We start from the raw sequence: 15,398 nt of genomic DNA, 5'->3' as shown, positions 1-15,398 counted from the left end.
TATAAACAATATCCAGGCTATAGAATAATATATTTTTAAATAAGGTAACCTTATGTGCTTACAAGTGTGTTTGTATTAAAACAAGTCCAAAATAACTACTGACCATATTTTAGCTCTCATACTTTCTTCTAGAAATACAGATTACGTGAAATGCATGCGTATACATTTGCATTCAAAGACTATTTCTTTATCAAATCTGAGTGTTCATAAGAAATAATTCCCTTTCCTTCAGTGAATCTCACTCAGAAATCTGTGGAAAAGTTAAAATTTAAAATGATTAAAAATAAAGCCATTATTTCGAATGCAGATTAATTCATCAATATTAATACATATGGAGATAAATCTTTTCCCTGGGTAGACTAAAGCCCTGAATGCTAATAATATTCAAATAACTAAGCAACTAATATTTAATTATTAAAATCATCTCAAAATTATAGAGTTGAGTTAAAGTGGTCACTGTAGGTGCATTCCAATGAGGCCACACAATCCTCATACCTATCAAAAACTCTTTTTGAATGGGAGGAAGTCTCTATTAACCTGAAACTTTGTGATGACTCCTAGTATTTTTCTTCTTCTTCTTAATTTATCTTTATTGTTTAAATTATTACAGATGCCCCCTCACCCTCACCCCCCATTGACTCTGCTCAACTGCACTCTCACCCCCTCCCTAAGCCTAGTACTTCTTTTGGAATACTTCCAGAAAAGAAGAAAAACAACAAAGATCCCTCATAGATACAGAATAGGCCATGTAGTATGTCTCCTCATCAGCCATTCCATCCCTTCTAGTCTTGGTATCTATCTTTGCTTGCATAGATATTGATATTTGCTAAAGTACTAGCTAATAATAATTACAAGGCCTAAGGTATGGTGCCCTTTGCTTTGGGTATCACAGTACTAGTTGAAAAGTAGGATATAGCAGCAATTGCCTATTGTGTTTGTAATAAGTAGTATATATTTCCTTAAGATTGTTCTTAATGAGCCCATAGTTAAGACATCATTAATTTTCACTATCTGAGTGTGACTGGGCCATAGGAGAAACCTGTTCAAATATAAAATGGGAGTATGGAGAAAAAGTGTGGTGCTAAATTGCTATCACAGTCACACTATCAATTTAAAGTTTGCTTATTTACAAAAATTGCTATGGATATAAATGCTAATATTGATGAAAACCTCATTTGCTAGCTTTATAATCCAAAATTTTGCATTCATACTGTATAATGTAGTACTATCCATTTATTACATTTTCATGCATTCCATTCATATTTTCAAACGTTATGGTATTATATTCATTCTTTTTTAAAAATATATTTTTATTTATTTCAGAGAGGAAGGGAGAAAGAGAGAGAAACATCAATGATGAGAGAGAATTATTGATCAACTGCCTCCTGCACACCCCCCACCAGGGATCGAGCCCACAACCCAGGCACATGCCCTGACTGGGAATCAAACCATGACCTACTGGTTCATAGGTTGATACTCAACCACTGAGCCAGGCTCATTCATTCTTAACAAAAAACATATATATGTACTGAAAGCCATAAAAATCTAAAATGTATATCAAAGACAGTATGTTCTTTTTGACATGTAAATGACTTACTGCACTTGACACCAGGACATTTGAAACAACACAGAGAGGGAGAAAGAAATCGATGAAAATAAATGCATCCAGGCAAATATATATAAATAAACTGACCTTCTTGAAATTTTTGTTTAAGTCAACCAGACTGAGGAGGAAGACGTGGTCCTTGGCCCCCAGCAGCAGCCTGCCCCCCTCCTCATCTAACAGGATTGTCTGGAAATCCAGTCCTTCTGATGAACCCAGAAAGGGAATGCAGCTATTTGAAAGCAGCAAGTCTGTGGGAAAGTGAAAGAAGAACAGAATGAAATAAAAAATTATTAGTAAGCACAATATTTATGTACTCAATACAGATATTGTCCCACGTTGTAAATGTATGAACATAGCATGAAAACTTCAATTTAGATAAATTCAAAGAAGATACACTTTTTAGCAACATACTTATTTAGAAATAGGTATAATTATTGTATTTTTATTTCATTGATACATTTATCTTAACTTATGAAAAATGGATATTAAGTAAATATAAAATATGTTGATGCAAAAGAAATTAAATGTAAAATATTTTTACAACCCTGTATTCACCTTCTTAAATTATAAATGAACTACTTAAGTCATAAAATAATGACAGTAATATTAGCACACTGATTTAATTAATCAATATATGCAAAGTAGGAACATGGTGGTGTAGGTAAACGCCTATACTTGTGACCTCCAACAACCACATCACAATTACAACTAAAATACAGAATCCAGAACCGCTGGAAAGCTGGTTGAATGGAAATCCTACAACTAGAGAAGTAAAGAAGAAAGCTCACTGAGACTGGTAGGAGATCAGGAGGCGCCAGACAGGCTGGTCCCGCACGCACATGGGCTGCTTTTTTAATCAGGAGGGAGATCATCTCAGCAGAGGCTGCCTGGAGGAGCAAGGGGTCCCAACCCCACATCAGAACCCCAGCCCAGAGTCCCAGAGCTGGGAAAAGAAGTCCCGATGGGCAATAAGAATTACAGGCTATAAAAACCAGTGCAGACTGGGGCTCAGTGACATGGAGGCTGCTGGAGACCCAGCTGTTCCTCTTAAAAAGCCAGCACCATGAACTGAACTTACAAGCTCCTGCTTCCTCTGAGGTCCAGCACCAGGGCAAGGCTTTGAAGGACACAGACATATAGAAGGAGGATCTGGATTGTCTGGCATGGGGCAGGAACTCAGGGGCAGCTTTCTTCCAGATGGAGGTGCTCGCAGGGATCACTGTTCCTATGTTGGGACCTCCCCAGTCACAGGGCTGACTGGCAGCCATTTCTGCTGGCTCCATCCTGGTGATTCCCTGATACCCAGCCTCATCCAATTCACAACCCCACCCAAGCTGTGAGCAGCAGCTTTTGCCTATGAATGGCCTGTCCTTGCTCAGGCTAAAATCTCAAACAAGCTGCAGCTGGGCCAGGGAGCCTATCAATAAAAGGCCCAAGAGCAGGCACCAGCAGCAGCCTGCCTTGCTTCACAGCTGGGCCTCATCCGAGCACTTCCAAACCTGAGACAAAGAGGATGAATCTGCAGATCTCTCTGTAGCCCCTGCTTGGTGGCCCCAGGCAATGGCTGACTGCACCTCCTGAAGACCCAATAGCCAGTATACCCAGTGGTTAGTGTCAGACCAAACCAGACTAGACCTCTACACATCCATAAGCAACACTTTCAAAGGGGCAAACTCAGTGAACACCAAAGCCCACTGAAGCCAGTCCTGCTCCATAGGGGTATCTCCTGCATAGCAGCTCTCCCACTGTGGTCACAGCTGGTTCTCATAGCCAATTGTCCTAGAGGTCAATTGCTCCCAGTAACACCAATAGTAATCAAGTCTCAACTACAATAAGACTGTGTTCACAGCCCATAAAGGGGTGCACCTAGAGCTCCCAGATCAGGTGATTGGGGAGGCTAAGCCACTGGGCCCTATAGAACACCTACTACACAAGGCCATTCTACCAACTCAAGGAGACATAGCAGCTGTACCCAATACATAGAAACAAACACAGGGGAGCAGCCAAAATGCAGAGACAAAGAAACATGTCACAAATGAAAAATGGAAAAAAGCAAATTACTGGATATAGAATTTAAAAAATCATGGTTATAAGGTTACTTAAGAATCTTCTTGAAACCTCCAAAACCTTCCATTTCCAAAAAAATAGAAAAGGACCAGTCATAAATTAAGCATACACTAACTGAAATAAAGGATAATATACAGGGATTCAATAGTAGAGTGGAGAATTCTGAGAATCAAATCAATGATTTGAAATATGTGGAAGCAAAAAACACCCAACCAGAAGAGCAAAAAGAAAAAGAGAATACAAAAGATATGAAGGTAAGGTAAAGAGCCTCTGGGACAACTTCAAGTGTACCAACAGTTACATTATGGAGGGTGCCAGAAGATAAGAGAGAGAAGATATTGAAAACCTATTTGAAGAAATAATGACTGAAAACTTCCCCTACCTGGTGAAAGAAATAGACTTACGAGTTGAGGAAGCACAAAAAGTCCCAAACAAGAGGAACCCAAAGAGGACCACATCAAGGCACATCATACTTAAAATGCCAAGGGCTAAACACAAAGAAAGAATCTTAAAAGAAGCAAGAGAAAAGCATTTAGTTACCTACAAAGGAGCACCCATATGACTGTCAGCTAATTTCTCAACAGAAACTATTTAGGCTAGAAGGGAGTGGCAAGAAATATTCAAACTGATGAATAGCAAGGACCTACAACTAAGATTATTCTACCCAGCAAAGCTATCATTTAAAATTGAAGGTCAGATAAAGAGCTTTACAGACAAGAAAAGCTGAAGGCATTCATCACCATCAAACCAGTATTATATGAAAGATTGAAGGCTATTCTTTAAGAAAAGGAAGAAGAGGAAAGAAAAATATAAAAAATATGAATAACAAAATGGCAACAAATACGTACCTATCAACAATTGAATCTAAAAATCAAAATAAACAAATAAGAAATCTAATGAATAGTATAAACTGGTGAATAAAATATAGGCCTGGGGTGGGGCAGGAACCAGGTGGAGGAGGAAATGGGGGGAAAAAGAGGGATATCTGTAATAATCTCAACAATAAAGATTAATAAAAAATTAAAAATATATATAGATGCAAAGTAAGCTTCAAACTAAGTGTGGTTACTGATAGCATTTCTTCCCCTCCTACATTTAGATTGATGCCCATGTTTGCAGGGTTACATTGTGCCTATTTTATATATTCAGGAAGACATAAACAAAGAAGCCAAATTAAAAAAAAATAATAATAATTCTGAAAGAGATATGATCCTGAACCAGTAATGGAAACAGAACTATAAAACAGGAAGGAACTTGAAAGTCAATTTATGTCAATTCTTTGATTTTATAAATGAAAGTATTTCCTTCCAGAAAAGTTAATTGCATGCCCTAGAAAATTATGTGGTGGCAAAGCTGATTATATAATCTCAGTCTCCATTTATCTTCAACACTTGCCTATTGGTCCTAATCTTTACTTTATTTATAATTGTGATATGGACAGACTCTTACTTAAGTTTAGGTCTGAGTTTATAGGAACCCAAATCTTTTCAGATTTTACCCAAGTACTTACCACACTCTCCCATTTTCTACAATTCTAGAGTATTAAATACCAATAAGGTGATAATATGTTCCATCGCTTATTAAAGTCCATCATGTTACTAGACTTTATAGCAAATCATTATTTTCAAGTAAAAGCAATTCATTATTAATTGATGAGAAAGGTAAAAAATAATGCCTCAGGGGCTCTGGCTGGGTATCTCAGTGGGTTAAAGAGTTGTCCTGATATGCCAAGGTTGTGGGTTCAATCTATGGTGAGGGCACATACAAGAATCAACCAATGAATGCATAAATAAATGAGTCAACAACTTGATGTCTCTCTCTCTCTCTCTCTCTCTTATCAGTAAATTAAAAAAAATTAAAAAAGATAATGTGTCAGAAACAGGCATCTATACTTTTAGAATGCATCATAGCAGTTTCAAACTCTGTAAAATAGATATGTAAGTCCCTTACATTTAAAGCCGACACATTCCATCCATCAACTGTGGGCTTCATTATTATTTCATGGTTTTGAGAATTCCCTTCACTCTCTTTTCTAATTTACAATGATTAAATGTTATTTCCCTTAGTCACTAAGATAGATTTTTGTCTTAGTTTTGAGAAGCAGAAAAGCTATATGCTGAAGAAGATGTGATGCGATGTGAATTCTCAAGTGAGTGTAGCTTCACCAAGTATAAATATCTTATTAATATTTATTAATCATGCTTTGTGTACATTGGATGAAGTTTGAACTTTATACTAATTATATTTCTATTAAGCTACATAGATCTTTAGTAGGTTTTTTTAGAACAGAGATGCAATGGAATAATATATTTTAGCATCTCTAAATGCAGTAAACTTATTTTTGCAGGGCTAATATCCAAAAAACAGTCCATGCTTATTGTAAAGTAGAACTGAGGAGAGAAGCATGAAATTGAGAGAATAGTTAAGACACACATTACACACAAACCTTCATTTAATCAGACAATTCTGTATCTTCTTTTGTTTCACAAAGAATGAAATGGGCAAAATGGAAAGTATGTATGGGATTTCCAAGAGTATATACTATTCCAATTAATAGAGAAAAATAGATTATATGATATAAACCCTTATTATTGCAAGTGTCCATGGACAATAATCAACAATTTTGAACCATACATTGCAATGTTAATTACAAAATGAAACATGGTTAGCCTAATGAGTAAGAGTGGGAGCTTGAGGTCTAGACCAAGAACAGTCTTGAAAGACAGGTAAAAGCTTTACAGGAAAGATGTAAAGAAAACTATATTCTAGGCCGAACAACACTAGAATGTACAAAGGCATATGTCAGCATATGTTGCAGTTACATCCTGTATTTTTAATATTTCTCCTACTCTGGAGTGTGAGTTCCTTTGGGGCAAAGACCATCTCATTAATTTACCTTTGAATCCCCAGCACCTAGCTCAGGGTCTGAGGCAAGTCAAGTACTTGATAAATATATGTAGCATTGAAGTAGTTGAGTGTGCTGGCACGGAGAATAAGTGGGGACAGTGAGATGTAAGGCTGGACATAAGGCAGCCTCCAGATAATCAGGGCCTCAGATGGCAGGCTGGGACTTGGTTATTATGTAGGTAACGGAAGCCACTAAAATATTTTATGCAGAAAAGTGACAAATACTCCAATTGAGTGTCAGAGAATAACTCTGGCGACAGCGTTCATGATGGATGAGAATCAGGAAAGGTGGGGGCAGGGAAACTACCCAGAAGTTTCTGAAAGATGGTGAGTCCTGAATTATGGCAGTGCCAGTTGGAGGAGGGAGATGTTTAAGGATCTTGAAACCCATGTTCTGTTTCTACTTATACAATGAGGAAAAGAAATATAAAGTTGACGTCGTCTTTTGCTTTATTTTCTTTTACCATAACGAATTCTATTGGGTTCAGTTTCAAACAAATTTGACAAAGAAAAACAGCTGCAAAAATAGTGACTAACCTGATGTATTATCATTTCAACATGATTTAATGCTGCCTTGTGACAATGTTAGCATCAAAACGATTAAAGCCTGCTTCGCCAATCCTTTGTAGCCAAACTAAATAATTAGACTTAGGCATTACATATGAAAATTTCTCAGGCTGACGCACACATTTTGAAAAGACCTCTGGACAGGGATTGGAACAGGTTCCCTCTTCCCCAAGCAGCTTATCTTTCTTGCATTTCTGCCAAACTAAGCAAAGTCCTTTCTGTTTCCACGGGATCATCAACTAAAGCCAAGATGGAGAAAAAAAAAAAACAAAGGTTAAGTCCAGAGCCTGCATCTTAACACCTAGAGCTAATAGACTCCATGGATTTCAGGAATCAGAAATGGATGCTGGCTTTGCGAGCTGCAAACTCGTGAAAGTTAAACACCTGTAATTTGGCAATACATTTCTGAGCTTTATCTCTTTTCCTCTCCTAAACTGGCAACTGTCAGGCGTGTGGTTTTTAGGATTGTCCAGGGTTTATCATCCTTCTAAATAGGAACTCTATTGTTCATCCCGCCTTGGGTGGTGGGGTGAACGCGTTGCTTCTCCCATGCCTTTCAGAGGAGGCCTGCTCTGCTCTCTTTTTTTTTAAATATATATTTTATTGATTATTTACAGAGAGGAAGGGAGACGGATAGAAAGTTAGAAACATTGATGAGAGAGAACATCGATCAGCTGCCTCCTGCACACCCCCACTGGGGATGTGCCCGCAACCAAGGTACATGCCCTTGACCGGGAATCGAACCTGGGACCCTTGAGTCCACAGGCTGACGCTCTATCCACTGAGCCAAACCAGTTAGGGCTCTGCTCTTATTTAAACAGTGACCCCTTTCCTCGGATGACAGCAGCAGTTAACTGTGCCATAAATGCTTTCTTTGTTCTAGCCACCTAAACCTTTGACTCAATCCACCGTAATCACTCCTTCTACTGTTCATTTAGCAATTCATTGTCCTATCACCTTGTTCTCAGTGTCTAATCTCATGCAATCACCCAGACCCTCAAATTCCCACTCTGGGAAAACCTACAAACTGATTCTTTCTGAAATTAACAAAGCAAAGTTAGGATCGTTCATTTATTCTACTAATTTAAGTCTGGGAGTTCATGCGCATGACGGCTTTTAATGGAATGATGACAGACAAGTTGTTCATGATCCATCATCAATAAACCATTACAGAGCAACAGAACAGTTCTGAGGATCTGAAACCCTATAAAAAACATTTTCATGTGTTTGTATGTGTGTGTGCATTTTTCTGAAGAGTATGTTCAGAGTCTTTGTCAACAACTCCTGATACGTAGGGGTGGGGAATGTTAGGCCTGTGGGCCATATAAGGCCCTCAAAATTATTTGGTCGGGGCCTGCCAAGGCATTAAGGGTGAGTTAATTAAATGTGTGATCAAATATATTAGGCTAATTTTTAAGTTGAAATTTTGTATGACCTGAGAATGTTATAATTATTCAAATGGCCCTTGGCAGAAAAATATGATTCCTCACCCCTGCTACAGAAAAAAAAAAAAGTAACAGGAAAAATTGTATATTTCCCACATATACTTAATAATTTTATTTAGAATAATTTCTCATTTTTAGCACAAGAAAGTGAGTCACTACCTTCAGAAAGTTTGAGTTTTGAAGGCAAATGGCTGACTCAACTAAAATCACCAGGTACTCTGCACTTGCCACAAAGACTGGTAAGTTCTACTCACATTGATCTTACAGCCTTGTGTAAAGGAAATGCTCATACATTTCAACAAAAATGAAAATACACTGCTGAAAAAGGAGAATAGTCCTGAAAATAGCAGACTGCTAAATATCTTTATTAGTAAAATGGAAAGAGCTTCCTAACTGTATTTCCTTTAGCAAGTCCAATAATGCTACTTCTCTCAGCAATACGTGTGAGCAGAAAAAACAAATGATCACTAAACCCCTTTCAACATTGGAGTTCTATGGCATTGGAAAGGCTTCACAAAACCAATTTGCTCGTGGTGGTAGAGCGTGGTGACAATAAATCCCCTCACTCACAGCCGGATGCCGCCCATGTGAGGGGAAGGCTGAAGATCCCATAATCCCTGCTCCTACTTCAAATAAATGTTTGGGCTAAAAAAAAAAATTCTTTGTATCTCCCTTTCAGTGTCCCTCAATACAATTGTTCATGTGACCCGAAGCAACATTTGACCTGATGGTCTACATTCTTCCTCTTCACCGCAGAGAGGAAGGGAGTGGTGAGTCACATTGAACCTAATAAATTTAGGATTAAGCAACAAAGACTTCCTCAATGTTTGACTGTTAAATGAACGCGATCTCATACCCTTGAAACCCTGCATTTATTGCCAGAAATCCTGAACTGGGTGGAGTTGACAGTTCTCTCACGAGAAGGCCATGTAGCTAAAAAAATGGCTTCACATAGTCTTTAAACACACACACAGACACACACACACAAAACAAAACAAAAACAAAAACAAAAAAAAACAAAAAAACACGTAACAGGAAGCTTTTTTCTTTTATTTTCTTTTTTAAGAAGAAAATTAAAGACAGAACTTCATGGGGTAAGAAGAAAATCACCTTTGAGGAAAGTCAATTTCCAGTCTACTCCGGTCTAGGGAGAGAATGCTTCCTCGGCAGAGTTTACAACCCAAATTGAATCCAGATCCAAACCTAGTCACCTTTTGCTACCATCTCAGGATATTCAACACAGAATCTTGTCCCACCCACTCTTCTTTTCCCTCAAGGAAATAACTATTATATCAGCGGGCGGTTCTGAGGTTTCTTAAATACAACCACATCTCCAGTGCGTTCTCTGCAAAGTTGTCTAAGTAAAAAAATGAAGATATTTCTATTTCTTCCTTCACCATAAATCCAGGTTCCCTCCTTGATCTTTGAATTCTCAGGATTTTCATGCTGTTAGTATCTAAAGATTCCTTCTATGAAATTCCTTCTTCCCATAGTTTCCAGAAATGTTTTGGCTACCAAAACACCCCTCTGCCGCCGGACACACACACACACACACACACACAAAAGGACTATTCTCTGTTTGGATCAGGAATTGAGTAAAGGAAGCAAACTGTTATTCTGAAAGGAAAATCAGGAATGCTGTGGCTCACTGAGTCCCTTTGGCTCTCTGTGAACTTGTATTTGCTTCTCCAACTTTTGGTTCAAGGCAAAGCATGAATTCTCTCTTGGATTCAGCCTTTGGAAAATAATTCATTTTCTATTGGACCCACCACTTCCAACTGATTTTCTGAGGCTTGAGATCATATGAAAAGATTTTGGTTACCTCCACCTATCAGAAATACCAATTAACACCTAGCTACATACATTTACCCTTCAGAACTAACAACTAAAAAAATGATCACGTATAGAAAGACAGAATACTAGTTAAACCTAAAATCCTTACAAAAGACTACTTCAAAACCATGGGTGCATATCATTATACCTTCTTGGTGAGAAGTCCAGCTATGTTTTCTTCCTGCAAATGCAAGTCCCAATCAAAAGATAAAATAAAATAAAGTTCTCTTTTAATCTTCTGCAACAGAATGTTGGAAAGCATTCAGTTTGTTAGGTCTTGGACAGATCATTATCTATGTCAATAATAAATCAGATGATACCACACAAGGAAGCATAAATTACAAACAAATAGAGCTTATTATATCATCAGAGCTATGTTCTTGCCAGGACAGGATGTGGAGTAGGAGTGTGGCAATTTTACACTGTCACATTTCCATCTACATCCATGCTTTTAAATCACAGGTTTATTCGTATTTGGCTAGCTTTCAACAGTAGATGTTTTATATAATCCATCACATATGAGATTCATAATTTATGATGATGAGAACTTTTAAATTTTTACTTTGAATAAGAATGAGGCCTTTTAAATTCTCAAAAGCTTTACTATGATAATTTTTCTTATTGAACTATAAAAAAAAGGTTAGCATTGTCCTAGTAGCTCAGTTGGTTAGAATATCATTCAGCTACTCCAATGTTGCAGACTCAATTTCCGGTCAGGGCACATACAAGAACAACCAATGGATGCATAAATAAGTGCAACAACAAATCTCTCTCTCTCCTCTCCTCTCCCCTTCTTCTCTCTCTATAAAATGAATTTAAATTTGTTTAAAGGTTAGCATTATAAAAAATACTTAGTAAATTTCCAGAAGAACAATGTGCTAATAAAATAAACTTCCTCAGAAATAGCTGAGAGGATAACTCAGAGGAAGATTGATTCTACTTTGACAATTATTTTTGAACTCCCTTCAAAGTATTGAAAATTTCTTTCTTTTCAGATTTTAAGATATGTTTAAAATCAAAACATCATGTCACAAATCAATGTGGATTTGTTTTTAAACAAGTGTGTGAATTTAACTTTTAAAAACTCAGAAAGTCATACCTTAATGCTCCATCTTTTATTGATAGTTGAGCCAGCTACAGATTTCTTGGTTGAACAGGGTTCGTCCTCAGAGCTCTGAGGCATTTAGACACTATCTTCCAGTTTCTAAAGTCACGACTGAGAAGTCTGATGCTCTACATATCCCACGCCTTTGAGTGTGTCTTCTATTTTTCTTGGGGTTATTTGAATCACCGCCTCACTGTGGCTATTATGGAATTTAGAGTAATTGGCCTGAATATGCCTCAGTTTTGTTTTTGTTGCTGGTTTTCATTTGTTTGTTTTCATTCATTATTCTGGGTACTCAGTGTGAAGCCTGATCTGAAATTTAATTTCCCTAGATTCAGAAAAATTTCAGTTTGGCTATTCATTCAGAATAAACAGATGTCAATTATCTGTAGAACATTTCTCACGTTTTCTCCAGAAAGGAACCCCTTGTCAACTGCCCAAGGAGGGTAGTCCTGGTGTAAGTGTGCAGGGAATTTGCATCGGAATATGTACACAGACTTCCAAGAGAGATTGGAAATACATTATAAAACAATGTTCTCCTGAAATTCAGGCAATATTTATAGGGTATGAGAAATGACATAATGTTCCCATAAGCTGTTTCTCCGTCAGAAATCATTAGTTCTCTAATGATGACCTCAAAACAGACAAACCTAAAGCCCAATGCCAATTTGTACTTCTTAATCCCTCCTCCTTTTTCGCCCAGCCTCCCCACCTCCCTCCCATCTGGTCTCTTCTCTGTCTCTATGAGTTTGTTAATTTATTTTGTTTTTTACATTCTGTGTGTATTTGTCTTTCTCTGACTTACTTTACTTAGCATAATACCCTCTAGGTCTATCCATGTTGTTGCAAATGGCAAGATAATCAAAGGCTTATTTATACCAATTAACCTCCAAGAAGGTAACTCATCTATGGCTATGGGGTCCCAGCAAATGGAGGTTCCTTCACGACCTAGACCTGCACCCACCAGGCCGGCCTTACAGGGAGCAGCTGTGCAGCCCCGGCTCAGCTGCAGGCGGTTGACCTGAGCCCGGACGCAGGCCTCCAGCCAATCCCGCTCCGGTTCCCGGGTCTCCTCCGCCCCGCGGGTCCCTCGCCCCCAGCATCCCGGGAACGGGGCTCCGTGGCCTGCGGGCTCCGGCTCCCCCCGTTCCTGGCCGCTTTCTCCGGAATAAAGGACATCGCACTTCTTACTGAACTGTTTCAGTTTTGTCCATTGGAAGCTTTGGCGACAAGATGGGCGGGAAGGCAGGTGCGGAGGCCCGAGGCTCAGGGGAGGACCGCTGCCCGCAGCTCGCCTCTCGGTAAGCTTCCCTCGGACTGAGCTCCGCTTGTGGTGCGTCCTGAGCTCTTGGAGTTTGTTGGTCCTAAAACCCTGTGCTAAGCCGGTGGAAACCTGCGGTGTGAGAGCCCAGAGGTTTCATGGGGAGACCCAGGGGGCCACACATGTGGGGTGTAGCCGCCCTCAGCCACAGGGTCCTGACGCGAACCAGGCGGATTTCTAGGAGGGAAAACAGTGGGTACCCCTCCATCTAAGAAAGCCAGAGAGCAGCCCCCAGGGGACTCATGGAACCCTCCTGCTAACTCAGCATAAACTGCGGGGGGACGGGGGAAGGAAATGAAGAAATCAGACCGCTGATCAGTGACACATCAGCACTGAAGTAGGCAGGCCTGGCTGTGGCGCAGTGGTTAGAGCGTCCTCCAGCCACACCAAGGTTGTGGTTCTCCCTGGTCAGGGAGCAGACAAGAATCAGTCAATGCAGGCGTATCAGTGGAACAACAAATTGATAGTTCACGCTCTCTCTCTCTCAAATCAATCAATAAAATTTAAAAAAGAAATTGAAATAGGCACAAGTCAGTCTGCTTTTCTTTTTCCTTTTTTAAAATCCTCACCTGAGGATATTTTCTATTGATTTTTAGAGAGAGTGGAAGAGAGAGGGAAAGACAGATATATCGATGTGTCTCACATCGATTGGTTGCCTCCTACATGCGCCCTGACCAGGGTCCAGCTAGGGAGGAGCCTGCAACCGAGGTACCTGCCCTTGACTGGTAACTTATGGGGACCCTTCGGTCTGCAGGCCGATGCTCTATCCACTGAGCAAAACTGGTTAGGGTGTGGCATTAATCTTTTTGCAGTTAATTTGCCCTTAAAAATACTGAAATCCCTTATCCTATATAATGAAAGGCCAACATGCAAATCAACCAATCGATCTGTGGAACGACCGGTTGCTATGACACACATTAACCACTAGGGGGCAGATGCTCGACACAGGAGCTGCCCCCTGGTGGTCAGTACGCTCCCACAGGAGGGAGCACCGCTCAGCCAGAAGCTAGGCTCACCGCTGGTGAGTGCAGCAGAGGTGGTGGGAGCCTCTCTCTCCTCTGCAGCAGCTGGACATCCCCCGAGGGCACAGGCCACAGGCCGAGCTGAGGGTTCCTCCCCCCACCCCTCCAGTGCACAAATTTCATGTGCTGGGCCTCTAGTAGGTAAGAATAATGTCTAAATTACTGTTGTAATTCATGATCACTTCTTGCACATAAGTATAGTAAACTTTTAACTAATGAATTTTCAAACTAGTGATTCTTGCTTGCATTCTTTTATCTACCTTCTAAATCAGGATTTATCTTAGGCTTATTAATAATTTAGAGAGGTTAATGTGCCATTTGAAGATCCAATTGTGGCTCGAATGCTTTGCAATCCTAAGAGGTTCCCGATGTGATTTCCAAATGCTCATGTGTGGGTGGGGAGGGGAGGGGTTCTGAAACAATAGGAGCAGTGCTTCTCAGCATTAAATAAGCATTCAGATCAGCTGGGATTCTTGTTAAAATAAGATTCTCATTTAGAAGTTTGGGAGGGGGTCTGAGACTCTGCATTTCTAACAAGCTCCCAGATTATGCTGATGCTACAGGTCCTTGAACCACAGCTGGAATACAAAAGCTAAAGAGCACTGTGACCCATTGCACTCCCTTCTTCACGTGAGAATTTCTCTCAAACCTTTAATGATGGCATGTAGCAATGTATGCAAGATGACCAAGTTATTATTTTCCCCCCTTTACAATTCTACTTTGGTCAAGTCTGTACATCTCTCACTCAATTAACTTAAATGATAATGAACTTAATTGCTATAAGTGATAAATGACCTGCTTAGTTTAAACCCATGATGTATGTAAACTTCTACCTGCCCCTATTTTCTTATATAAAGGAGGAAAGTACATTCATTTAATATGCATTAACCTGGAAGGAAGATGCAAAGATGACAACTTATGATTTATTATTGACTGTTAAGTAAATTTCCTGTTACTTGTGGCAGCAGAAATTCTACCCAGGATGTCTGAATATAATTATATTTTTAAAGACCTTAAGTTGTCTTCATGTCTTCAATTGATTCGATAATATATGTTGCTCTCTCTCTTTGAAGCTTGGCATAACATCCATTTTGTGCTTTATAACATCCAAGGAGCCTTCCCTATATTATTTAATGTCCAAATGAAAAAACCTAGACTCGGTCCAAATAATTATTCTAATGCAGCATGGAAAAACCAGAGGAAGAGCTAAAACCTATCTCTGCCTTCTATCTCTAACCCCATTAGCCACTACCGCTATAATTTATATTTTAAGATTTAGCATTACTTAGCAAAACAAGGTTCTTTTTAAAAACAACTCTACTTACATTTATGGAATATACCCACAGACAAGTTCACTCCTATTGCTTCTTCCATTTCACCATTCCATTGGGATTACTGAAATATTTATCTTATTTTTTCTACTGTGTCTAGCACACTGTGGCTTTAGACAAATAAACCTTTATGAGTAGCTTTCTTTCTAAGTAACAAGCACTTTAGTTCTAATGTATGCCTCTTTTGGATTAAT

General features: G+C 39.1%; 1 protein-coding gene across 1 annotated transcript in view; it reads right to left on the bottom strand.

Annotated features, from left to right (window-relative positions):
• The window catches only part of SEMA3D (semaphorin 3D), a 125,550-nt gene that overhangs the window by 100,245 nt on the left and 9,907 nt on the right, over positions 1 to 15,398 (bottom strand). Inside the window, exon 2 of the mRNA XM_015572693.1 lies at positions 1,694 to 1,854. Coding sequence (XP_015428179.1) covers positions 1,694 to 1,854 — 161 coding nt within the window. The remainder of the gene's footprint in view (positions 1 to 1,693; positions 1,855 to 15,398) is intronic.

Source organism: Myotis davidii, unplaced genomic scaffold (assembly GCF_000327345.1).
Source record: "Myotis davidii unplaced genomic scaffold, ASM32734v1 scaffold49, whole genome shotgun sequence".
Classification (NCBI taxonomy): domain Eukaryota; kingdom Metazoa; phylum Chordata; class Mammalia; order Chiroptera; family Vespertilionidae; genus Myotis; species Myotis davidii.
This window is presented reverse-complemented; position numbering and strand designations above follow the sequence as displayed.